At 40.6% G+C, this 13270-nt stretch overlaps 1 protein-coding gene across 1 annotated transcript; it reads left to right on the forward strand.

Annotated features, from left to right (window-relative positions):
- The first annotated feature begins 880 nt into the window (after window positions 1-880).
- LOC111255526 (beta-1,3-galactosyltransferase 4-like) lies at window positions 881-13117 on the forward strand. The gene is made up of 4 exons (XM_022817583.2): window positions 881-3082; window positions 8336-8515; window positions 10854-10970; window positions 12206-13117. The coding sequence occupies exons 1-4, from the start codon at window positions 2635-2637 to the stop codon at window positions 12484-12486; spliced, it is 1026 nt and encodes a 341-aa protein (XP_022673318.1). The 5' UTR covers window positions 881-2634; the 3' UTR covers window positions 12487-13117.
- Window positions 13118-13270: the final 153 nt, after the last annotated feature.

Here is a 13270-nt window from a genome sequence, read left to right on the forward strand (position 1 = left end):
ATATAAAAAAATATCTAAACCATGGCTAATCTGTATTCGAGGGTGTGTCGCTAGATGGCGTTGAAAACAAGGACGGCGCGGAACTTGGAATGACGGGTACGTGCTCAACATCGCTTAGCCAAGCGTTTGCGGTAGTTGTGCTCACAAAGAAGAACTAATTTATACAGAGAGGCCGGGCGAGAGCGAGATTTACAAAAGAAAAGAGAACAACAAAGCAATGGCTGTTGTGAAGCCTTATCATGTCCATGCGGCATTTTGTGGAGTTTGGACCGTTTTTATAGTAGGTGTTGCTTCACCTCAGGGGTAATATTAGCTCGAAGTGGTAATCTCTAAGTAAATGCAGGGCGCCTTTGGTATATAACCTCGCGAATTCGGATCACGGAAGACATGATCAGAAATTCCTGTTTAAGGTTTTCAGCTTCATGCGTTTCTCAGATGTGTACTAGGGAAATAATAACTAGACAGATGACTGTATTTGAAGGATAAGATGGCTGTATTGTGGAAGCAGCAAGAAGCAAACGCCTATTAGATTCCAAATATTATCATTACTCAGTAGAAAGTTCAAGCACCGACTAGTTTTCAACGCAGTAATTTTTGGCAATTTTTTTGTACGCCATGAAGCGTACTTCAAAAAAATACACATGCTCACTAAAGTAGATAGTGATAGATCTAACAGCTGATTGTAAATCAACTCAATGACTAGTTATTTTCGTACATGCCTTAAGCAGCCGTGGATACAACATTTCTAACCATCATCTACATATATTAATAGCGACTCGTGCGCTAGTTAATATATGATTTGAAAAAGCTACACTTACTGGCTTATTTTCCCTCCGATTGTATTCTTACAGCTCTCGTATGTTAATTGATTCGTGTTAAATACGACGACTCTTGTTCGTATGTTCGTCGTTATGGAACTCCTTAAGGCGTACGACACAGGCATCCTCATCTAGCTTTACAATCAACAAACGACTTCATCAGAACGAATTGATCATCTGCTGAAAACGAGCTTTTTCTTAGTATGAGACTTCTTCCCAGTCTGGCACTCGATTTGCATGCCGCGACGAAGAGCAAGCCAAGAAGAACGCGTCGCCTTTTACAATCAACCTCTAGCGTTTCCGTCGTCTGTTTCATTCGATGCTGCCAATAGCAACCCTTTGAACTATCAAGGAAAAAACACAAACACTTCAACGGTAGCTGCTACCTTTCTGGGTAAATGTGAAATCTCGATACAGGCAGAAATAAAAGAACAGACAAACCCTGAAAACTGCCTATGACCATGATATGATTTCTTAGTTAGTCCCCAAATAGGTGTTCACTGTAATGTTTAAATTGCTCTATAGAGCTTTCGTGTGGATCATTGTCTTGCATTGGAACTTTCCATTATGTAAACAATTTATCAGACGCTACACGATTATGCATTTTGATGCGATTCAAATGTGCGTCCGTTACCCCAAGCTGTTACCAATATGCAGAATAAGTATACCTACAATATGGCTGCATAGACAGATGATGCCATTACGTTAACGGTGGCTACATTTTGAAAGAAAAAAACAACTGTGCTTTTTCGACTATGTAAACATCTATTTGGTCAGTTACATATCACATAAATATCCGTCTACTAATCATGATTCTAATGGTAGTCAGTCATCATAATAAAATTAGTGGCCTTTTGGTAAAATGTCTAGTGATCTATCGGTTGGCTCTGATTTTTGCTTTCAACGAGTACTCCTTGTATCGTCTTCATCTGGAAACCATTCGGAGCCACTGAACGAAGGCCTCTTCTCGTAGAGGAATTCTTGCCAAAGAGCTGTTTTACCTCTATCTCGACCTTTACATTGATACTAGCGCCTACAGTTTTTCTCTATATAACTAGACTTGTGCATTGTAATCATAGATAATATTTATAGATAAACGAAAAAATTGACATTGTTAAAAATAGTGGTGCCAGATAACTTTTCAGGTCATCTAGCAACGTTTTGTGAAGCCATATGCTGAACGCGAAACGTAAATTATGGATATCTAGAATATATGGACCTTTATTAAGTGATCGCTTGAATTCGCTTGTCAATTGCTGATTTGTAAAGGTTTAATTAATGTCATTATAAATAAAATCGTAATGTAGATAGTACCCCGCCAGACAAAACGGTAGCTAGAAAAGGTACAGTCCTACAATCCTTAAGCTAGACGGATGAACAGTTAATCAAGGACGTGGATATAATTACAAATAAATATAGATGAAGAAGACCTTTGCCATTTTTTCAAATATCTGTAAACACTACACGCTTTTTAAGCAAGTGCATTGTAGCGTTAGTATCCGTTGGTGTGTTCGGCGTCCAAAGGGCAAGCGATGGGGGTTTTTTCCCCTTTGACAGTTTGCCCTTTCCGTTCGGCGGTGACTTCTTTTTCCAACGGTGGGTACTGACAGCCACGACCAGCTCACCGCGGACTGGCGCGGACACGATCCAAATGTTAGCTGAGGCCACCTAACGGTGTAGGTGTCGATCGCTCAGTGGTGGCATGACAGACCAATATCTGGTTCATGGTCTTGACTTTTCTCAGCTGCTCACGAAAGAGCATCACCTAATGGCTGCGGTATAATGAGTGGGCAAGCACTTCAATTGGCGCTTGACAATGGCAAGAATAAAGCGCGGATTCTCTTTGGCAGCTCTATTTTGTTTAGCGTTCTTTATACTTGTTTATAATTCTGTTCGCCTCGGTACCTCGTCGAACGCATCGAAGAGACTCCTCAGAGAGGGAAGTCCCTCACGAACAATACGAGAGAAAGTATTAAGAACGAAAGGTTCAGGTTTGAGGGCGTTCTATGATGAATTGTCGATGCTTGGTTACCGTAAAGGTGATGGAGGCGCTGTCTTGTTTCGACAGATCGTACGTAAGCCAAGCATTAGTCAACCAGTGTTTCTTCACGTCTATGTCGCTTCATCACCGTCGCACGACGTCAGAAGGAACGCCATTCGCGAAACTTGGGGTGCTCAAGGGAAAAAGAACAATGTGTCACTTGTGTTTATGATTGGAAAAAGTGAATTGGACAACAAGATTCGCCGTGAAGGAGACACATATGGTAAGCTTTCATTGAACAATTCAAGTAAGTAAGTAAGCAAGCATCTGATTACCTAATATCTTGGCAAACAATATTTACTCTTCTTCGCTCCCCTTAGTGGCTACTCTAGGCAACACAAAATCTAGGTAAAAGAAACGGTGCTCCAACAATTGGAACAGCCACATCTGTTACACTATCACAAGTGACGGTGTAAATTTCTCCAATTTATTAGACACAAAAAGGGCAACGAGATTAAAGCAGGCCGAATATAAATTGTGTAACGCGTAGTTCGCGGTAATTGTTGGCTAATGTTTGGATTAGAGTAAATCACTCTAGAATAACGCAATGAATTGGCTAGCGACTGCAATCGAGCAGAAGAATGCCTATATAATAAAAAATGGGCATCTTTTCAATATACGAATAATAGTCGACTAGTATTCATTCAGTCTAAAGTACTGCACATCGCGACCTCCATTGTTAGAAATGACAGAAAGCCTACAAAGTGAAGTAGACGGCAGCACTGTATGGCAACAAGGCGAGCAGTATGAAAATTGGGTCGACGGCGAGACAAAAATGTTACTGAATAATTGACCTCACCGTATGCGAGCCGCTGCTTGGCCTGATTGATGGGCATACAGATCCCAACGCACCACAAAGGTGATGTCACCCAGTGTGTTACTGCTAACTAACTGAATCCCGTCATGGAGACACTTGAACTAGATCAACATTCGTGTTCGAATGAGCTAGTTCTTATAAGGAATCAGCTTGCGGCCTGCGACTTAGGGTGTATGAATGAAGCATTCGACAAATGTATGAAGCTCCGCTGTTCCCAAAACTGTCAACCCTGAACCGGGACTGAACCTAGTTTTGTTGCTAATAGGGGTAAGGTAGATTTCTAGAGAGTGGCAAAATGAAAACTCCAAAAGTTTAGGCTAAAAAACTAAGTTGGCAAATTTAAGTTTATCTGCAGCGCCACACAGTGAAGCTCTGCTATGTTAGGCAACTAGAATTATTTTGTCAAGCAGTAAGATATTTTAGGCTGCCGCCGGCTCGTTTTCAGATGACCAAAATGATGCGTTGATGTATAAATGGAATACTTTAAAGAAGACAATGCGATCCGTATGAATAAAGAAAGGTATTTCACTGGGCAAACGCAAATCGATGCAATCTTGTATTTGTAAACTGTTTGTTGAAACATATGATTATTTATTAATACAAGGATGTTTGCCCGAATTGCAGCCTAAGTTATCAACTACTGATTGTCAACCAGCTCACATAGTGGGTCAGTTGATAAATTGGAAAGGTATCATCCAATGCTTGGGGACAGCTTTTACAATCGTCACATCTGACGCCGATTAGTTAACCGGAAAAAAAAAAAGGATATGATAGACTTAATAGTATGATGGATAATAGGTATTTGCCGGGGTGAAATATATAGAAGACAAAAAGTGACCCGAAAATTATGTTAGTGACATGATACGTGTAATCAAACTGCTGGGTGGTGCATCGTGTGTATCCACCTAAGTACTTTTATCAATCAATAGATGTGTAGTTTTCAACTAATTGGGATACATTAGTTACAGGTCTGTATTTCGTTTTCCGTCTCCGGAATTGTTAAAATTCTCACGTGAACCTTTTGTTTTGGCCTAGACACCCTACAGAGACTCACTCAGAACGCTACGCTACGTATATAACGTGAAGATGTCACTTCACCTAAACAGTATAATAATAGCCATTTGTGTAAGGCGGATTGTAATGATATACCGTTTGTAATTCAATGTTGACTCGAACGCAGTTAGTAGGACTAGGATACTATCCGGTTTCCCCAGATCAGCTTTCGGAATATACTAAAGGAACTCTTCTTCGTTTACGAAACCTAGTTTCCTTTAAGGATTCCTTAAATTGCATGGTAGGAGCGTTTCTTCTCGAAACTTGGGATCGCCTGATTTTTGACAAACTATGCAGTAGTACGGATTGATAACGATGGTCACTGTTATAAAATGAAGTTGGGCCCTTTTCAGTCCCAACACAATGGTGATGGGAACAACGGACCAGTCAGTAAATCGCACGCCATCGTATAACCTACACACTGGGTGTTACTTCGTCTGTTTTTCAGGACAAAGCCATTTGACCTCCCCTCAGTCCTTCGTAGCGTCTGCGGGTGCCATTTCAAGTGTTTGTTAACATGCCCAGCAGCAGTGGAGGTATCGCCTGTTGCTGCTAATATTCACTGACAAACACCTATGCCATTGGTCTTATTAATTACGATTAGCAGCTTCACGATGCCCCTACGCACGGTCGGGTAATGGTTGTAACATCAGCTTCGTTTCACGTACGGATTAGTTATCGCTTCGATCGCTCGTTTCGAGATAAGCGAACATATAGCTTCTTATATTCAATGGCTTCAACAAGTTTTGCGGCTATGAAACTTCCCGATGGCAATCGTTCGCTTGTACCAAAAACACAGATGTGCATATTGTATATACACTGTATACGAGTACAGTTATAATATTTCGTTGTTATAAATATCGGCCAGTCGTACGATTGATGAATGTGCGCCTTAAGAAGGGATCCACTATGCAAGACAAAAGGCTAACAATTAGATTTCCGTTGATTTTGTCTGTAATTAGGACCCTGAACTGAATACTCCAAAGGAGGAAATTTACGTAACATACCATAACAATACCATGCAAAATAAGAAATCAGATGGGCCAATCGTAAACTGCACATATCTCTGTATATAAATGTCAAGACGCTCACTGCTGAAAGTTGCATATGAAAAGTAGCCATTGAGATTTGACCTACATAAGTTAAATAGAAGTTACAGAATAGGTGACTGTCCATTGTTTAGTACAAAGAAAGAGGGCAACACCATGGGCTAGATGCGAAAAAAACACAACACGTGTATTGTTGGAAAACATAAACGTGTTGCGCTTTTATTTAATGACGACAAATATTGTAACAAAAGTAATAGTTGTTGGCAGGTCTGCATTCGGCCTTACTTTTCTAAATCATCTATATTAAACTACGATATCCGTGTATTGAATTCATTTGACTGCGGTGCGCCAAGAATGGCTCAATGAGAATGAATATATCTTATCTAAATACAGAAGTCACTTTCTGCTACTGCGGGTTTTTCGCCTAAACTACATTTGTGAATGCGATACCAACGAACTTCGCTGAAAATCTGTTGATTTCCCAAAAACACAGTACTTTTGTTTACTGCCCCTTTGGTCGTGTATGTTCAATAAGCCGATTCGAATATATACGTAACAACATAGTAAGTATAAGATGATAAAACATACCAGAGAATTGTTGGTAATCCATTACTATGCCGTATGAGATTTTATAATCCTTAAGTCTACGCATGGCATAATCTCAAGTGCTAGATCTTTGATCTAGAAGTAACGAGTGAGCCAGACTTTCTAGCAATGCCACTAGGAGACAGCTGGTTATTATCACCGTTCCCTCCAGATCGGCTGCAACAACAGTACTCGTTAGGCTAGTCGAAGTCGCAAACTGCGAGCATGTAACGACTTTGTTTTAAGGGAGAGCTGACTTGGGATCTTAATCTCGCATGGGGCAGTCAGGGTTTTTTTTGTATGTCTCTGTCAAATGCGAAATTAAACTATGGCCTTTACAGGATATGAGTAAACCAGATTGACCATTAGTCCGCATAAGGTACATACAGGTCCTGGCCAGGCAATCCAAGGCTTATTCTATTTGGAATCTGATTGAGACATAGGTGATCAAACAACCCGCGTGACATCGACTAGATTCCTTCAGCTAGTTATTTGTTCAGGAGGGTCTTCAAGTGGAATTGGCCGAACAAAAGTGGCTCAGATTGTCACCTTGGGGCAGGTTCGTTATTTATAGAAAGAAAAGGGGTAGATTCGCCGTTCTCTCACCTACGCTTACCCTTTTCAGCTGAAGGACTGCGACCAGTAGGGCGAGCACCTCCTAGGGGACACCCACATGCGCCAGGTTACGCAGGACTCGAGTCCTGGACATAGAACCAAACGTTAATATAGCTCAATATAACTCAATTTGTGTCTTTCAGAAACGAATCGAGTCACACAGAATGAGCCATCTTAGATAACTGTTTCCAGCCTCCGTACATTTTAGCGAAATGACCTCGAATAATGTACCTGAGGGACACTATTTGAGCTCTATAATTTTGGTTTCGTTGGATAAGCTTGTTGATCATTAATTTGTGGGCTTGCCGGTTCACCAGCTCTGAGCCTTGTGAAGATGATGATTACCGTTCCCGTATGATTCGGATTTCGTGGGTGCATTCGAAGACATTGCTTTTTATTTATTACGAATCGTGTACAGGTTGTTCAGGCTGCGTGATGTGACGCACGCATGCACAGTCGACGTAGAATATCAAAGTTTTACCATATGGCAAATCATTGCAACTTCGGTGCTGAGTGCCAGCACGTGGAGACTAGACGCAAACAAAATTAGCAGCAGTTCTTCTATCCTGACAGCGATGCCGCACACCCCTTTGACCACGTCACCCACGTAACTAAAAATAAAAATTTAGTGTTCCTGTTTCGTAGCTTGTATGATCTATAGATGCGATGTTTTTGGTAACGCATGAAATTACAATTGCCTTCAATTGTTTTTTGCTATGTATAATGTTACATCAATTTTTTGCCCATTTTACGTAATTTTTACAACGATATTTTATTCATGGCACTTGTAGTGGTGACCTCAAACGTGGGTAGATCTTTCGTCTAGTAGAGTTCAAAGTGAAGTTTAATGTAAACGTGACTTAAATTTGAAACCGAAACAGTGTGTAGCAAAGACTACTCGATAATGATTTTCTTGCATACTTAGGTCCATATTTTCGCAATAGATTTTATCGTTTACGAAGCTAGATCTCATGTTGGTCTTACGTCTTGACGCGCGTTGTACCAGACGGGACTGATTCACTAGCAATAGCCAATCTAGATATTTACATTCAACCCTAGGTCAATCATATGACCTTGACGACAGATGCCTTCCTATCAGATACAGGCTAGTATACGTTATTGTTATTATGCTATTGTGTTTTACGGCAACGACGCTCTGCATGCATAGATATTTAATAGACATACGATTTAACTCTGTCCGTTTCAGCATACGTGGCAAGTTATAGGGAGAAGGAATGGGCTGCAACTCGTTTTGACCCCATTGGCATAAATAAAACATTCTGGTATTTGTCTAGATACAGAAGAAGACGTTCGCTATGATAAGTTAAACTTGAATTTTGTTCGTTGTTATTTTCAGGCGATATTCTGCAAGGCGATTATCGTGATACATATGACAACCTGGCTTTTAAGTCTGTTTCAATGCTGTCGCATTTCTCTATAACATACCCTCATCCTACGTACATCATGAAGACGGACGATGATATATTTGTAAACGTACCAAAACTTGTCAACTTTCTAAGCACTACTCATCCATTGGGTAAGCAGAACGACACCCTGCGGCTAGGATAAATGATAACTGCTGTAAAATTAAGACTCATTCAATAATAGCGACAGACACCGAATCGCATAAAAAAAGTTCTTCAAGATGCGTCCTTTCCATACAGAGATAGCAGCTTCGTAATGTTCACAGACTAAGCATCTGCCAACTGAAATATAATTCATATTTTATCGAAAAAACACGTCGTTCAATATGCTGAAGGTCCAAGCAAAAAATCTAACGTCAGGAGAACTATCGGAGGAACAATATCAGTGACGTCGTTATGACGTGCGAATATTTTCCTTCCCTTGAAAGAAGCTCGACGTTTGTATAATGTCTACGAGTGGTCGGCAGAACTTTTCCTAACTTTTTCTATCTTACGGTTCACTTGAACCCAGTAACAATCCTTTAACTGCCAAAAGCTGTGTTTACACACAAGATGGCAACAAGTGTACGCTGGAAGCAATCTAACAATACGCAGGTATAATAAAACGTCGCACAGTACAACGTTTCTGTCAGCATTGGATCGCGTACACTTTATTGAATTTGGATATTGTGAAATGAAGGGAGCCAAGAGGCACCGTTGCTCTGAGGTGGTTAGGTGGGCTTGGCTTCTGTTACATTGAACCGGGCAGAAAAATGATGTCTAACTTAGCCATCTTGTTGGCACCCGACGGACGTAACAGCGAACATGTGGAGAATTTAAGCGCGAAGGAAAGCGTTGTCTTAATCATGTATCACCGTGGCTGTGTTATATTGACTTGTCAAAGGCTGCAAGGCATGCATCATCTAACAACAGTCACCCTTAACAGTTAACATCTTCCATGGGTTACCGTTGACTACTGAAGACGTCAGAAGATTAGAACAGGCTTGACTCGATGGCTGCTAGTTCATTGAGATGACTGGATTCTCAAGCAGAGCATAACGTTACAACAATGCCAGCGTTTCCGAGCCTCTAGAATCTTCTACCGATAATCCTATCGACAGTAATTATTCAATAATACTCGAACGTTTATCATTCGTTTAATAGTCGATTAGTGACGAGCCGTCTTGCCGCAGGTGGCTGCCAAATCTGATAATTGTAGAACAATATCCGCAGACATTTCTATGAGACGCTTTGCGAGCCAGCGTCGAAATAAATGAACGGAATATTCCGAAGCTAGAAAGTAAGCAGAACCAATAATGGTTTAAAATTAATTTTGAAAAATTTTGAAATTTTGAGCGATTGAAGGCGAATAAATAGCTGGTCATAACGTCGCTTTCCATTTCACAATCAGAACAACACAACTGTTCTCGACGATGCCATCCGCCGTATACTTACGCTACGGCTTATTTTTGGCAGGTAAGAACTAAACGACTGAAGCCGATTCCAAGTTCGCCTCTTGGATTTCAGCGAACAAATACATGTTGATGTTAAAGAACGATGTCAGCTTAATCATAGTAGAATGCACACATTGACCAATGCCTTGCTCGGTTAATGCCTGGTCGTCGTCGTCGTCGCTCCTCATCTTTGTTTGACCCCATGGCGGTCAGACATCAGCTTCGTGTTTTGGCTGTTGTTACACCGCTGAAATTAGCGATGCCATTCAATCGACTGTCGGGTTCTTGTATTATGCAGAGGGTCTTCATCACTGCGTCGCTATTGTCAGCGTGAAAGCGACTCGGACCCGCAAGTGAACCAGAGAAGTCTAGCTATACCTCAGTGTGCCGTTGCAGCTGAAGCCGTCTGAAGGCACATCTAACGATTTGGCGAGTTCACGTGTTTCAGATGCAGTTTAAATATACTCCTCCATATTCAAGTACAGCAAAAGAAAGCCTTTTACGGTAGATGACAGTGCATAGAATATGTTTGGCGATTCATCTAAACACCTCGAAACAGTCATAATGATTTAGCCATGATGACGGTTCATCTCACACGCTCAGACGACTGTTGATGGAAACGTTACTTGCAATTTTGCGCCGAAACGTCCGAATTACACGTTCGAGTAGCAAGATCGATTCATCATTAACAGTTTAACGGGCGCTTGTATTGAAATCTATCGAAATCAAGCACGACATAAATGCTTGTGTAGTTAGTGTTAGTCGGTGGGATAAACATGTAGTGCACCGGATTGGCTGAGGTTCACATTTAGACTATTTTTCCTCACGTAGAATCCTATAGTTCGCCTAGGACCGGGCGATGTGGGCAAGCGTAATTCTTACTGAGGATGGCACAGAAGACTTCTTGACTTGCCCTGAAGTACAACAAGCTTTACATAGCATCGGCACAGTCCAACAAAAAAAAATAACAAATTATTTTGTTATTTTGATTTCCTACCGTCTTTTTTTGTCAATCCAGGCATTGTCGGTTGCGATAAAAGTCAGGAGTTGCTTCCATTTGGCCCAATGGGAGAATCCGTACCGGCTGCATTGGCCATTTCGCCGTTCGTCGTAGGAGCTGGATACGTGATACACCGTAAGTGGATATCGACATATTGGCGGCTTATTGTCGATTTAGCCGATGAACTATTAACAACTTCTAAATCCGGATAGCAAACATTTAATCGATCCATAAAATTTATTATGGATTCCGTATTAGAAAAATAGAACTAGAAACTCTATGCTTACACGGTCTTTGTCGTAGCACCATTTCCCAAATGTCAATACTACATGCTGAGACATTGGGTTACATCTTGGTATAGACATATATAAAGACTCGGGCGTTCCCACTAATCGGTTACACGATAAGCCGGCCATACCTTCGATCCTAATGGATAAAGTGTTATGTTAAAAAAAAACAATTTGATCAGCGTGTACGTTCATTTTTTTCCAGCGTGTCACTGACACTTGGTTAAGACAAGCTAGTTTGATTTTGGCAGGACGACGTTCAAAAACCATTTTGAAAGGTGTATGGTGCCGTTCTGAATTGGTTGTAAAGTTCGCAAATCGAAACATCACGGAATATCTCTGAAAGTGGCATAAATTCCAGACAAGGCACGTACCAAGACAGGTCTAGTTACATGATTAACACGGGAAAATTGAATTCATCCATTGTTGCTTCTAAATCGTATCTTTGTGGTAGCTGAAAGGCGCGGGAAGACTTGAGAAAATGTGACTGTAAAATTAAAGATTAAGTGTTTCTAATTTCATATCATTTATTTTACTTACGACTCAGATTTTACTACTGTAATAAAATATTTGAATTATAGCTAAGTTTACATGTGAGTATTGTTGAAAGAAGCTGTGGGTCTCAGCTTTCACGACCCAATATTTAGTGAGGACCGTAAGTATTATTCCGTGGTAAAAACTCTTTTAGTCAATGGTCAAAAGCTTTGCCATTTATGTAAGTACCACCTCAGTTTAGAGTGGTCAAAGCAGTACTTCGAAAAAACAGCGGTTGTACAGTTGTTAAGTAGAATGAATTTATGAGAGATTCTGCAATGTACACATTACAGGTTAAGTAAATGAATTGTTTAAAAATTCCATTTCCTGCTCTGTTCAAAAATAATATTAGCTTTCAGAATGCATCAGTCGTACATCCAACATCACAAGCACGACTTACAGCTTAGCTGAAAATCGAATATAGAATAGTTTATTCCAGTAAATTATATCATGATGACATGTAAGTATAGGGCGCACGTTAACGACCTTTTACCGATATCAAATTCTTCTTTTAGCTGCATTGCCCATTTGCTTTAACTCTACCTTCAGGTGACACAGCTCTATCTCTACCATCTGGATGTCTTCGTTCGGACCCAATTCCTGTGGAAGATGTGTACCTAACGTCACGCTGCGCCCGGGCTGCTACGCCTCCCACTAGAGTGCCTACCCACCATAGGGGATTCAGTTGTGGGCGTTGGGTCCAGCACCCCTGTGAGCTTGCTCACGCATTTACTGGCCATCATATGAGTCCTCAGAGGATGCGAGCTGTTATGAAGACGCTTTCTGAAGGAGAGTGTTCGCACCCAGAAAACGAATATTTAATGCATTGACCTGTGATATTATGCGCAAAGCAACTATGCATATATAGCTTAGCCTAGCTTAAAAAGTCATCTTGGAAAATACCGACGTGAAGAATACGGCTCGTTGTCAATTGATCGCGAGTGAAAATTTTCTCTGAGTAAATTAACCAAACCCTGTGGCACAATTTACTTCTAAAAAAACATGAGCTGATTTTTTGGAAGCGTGTGACTTGCTTTTTACTTAATCTAATGATAATAATAGTAACGATTCCTGCTCAGTGCTATCATTCCGGCTGTTATTTGTAAATCGGTACCATTATGACTGTAGAAATCTTCATTTTACACACAGAACAGATGAACCATCATTGTGTCAGAAAATCTTTATTGAATAGTAACCGAGCGATTGGTATCTAATCTCAAACCTATCTAAACCGGCCTTTACCCATTTCTTAACCGTATTCTACCTGCCTGCTTCCAGGTGGCGTGCGCAGCAGGCGCCCTTTGCTGCTAGAAAATGTTGCAAAGCTCATTCCATAAGAAAGGATTAGAAGGGCTGATATTTATGTCTTATTTTGGAAATAACACAAAAGTAGAAAACTAAGTTGAAACAAAGGACGAACGTATATTAAAAATAAAACATCGCGTAGTTATTATGTGTTTATCGGGTCCAGTCTTGAAATGCGTCCATTTATCGTGGAACAACCTACGGTTAAGGTTAAATATAATACAACGTAAAGATATTTAATTAAAAAAAGGGGTCGTCCTAGAGGTTGTAATAGGCCAGAAAAAACATGACGTAGTCCATGAGGGCTCA

Source organism: Varroa destructor, unplaced genomic scaffold, assembly GCF_002443255.2.
Source record: "Varroa destructor unplaced genomic scaffold, Vdes_3.0 BEIS01000001.1, whole genome shotgun sequence".
Lineage (NCBI taxonomy): Eukaryota > Metazoa > Arthropoda > Arachnida > Mesostigmata > Varroidae > Varroa > Varroa destructor.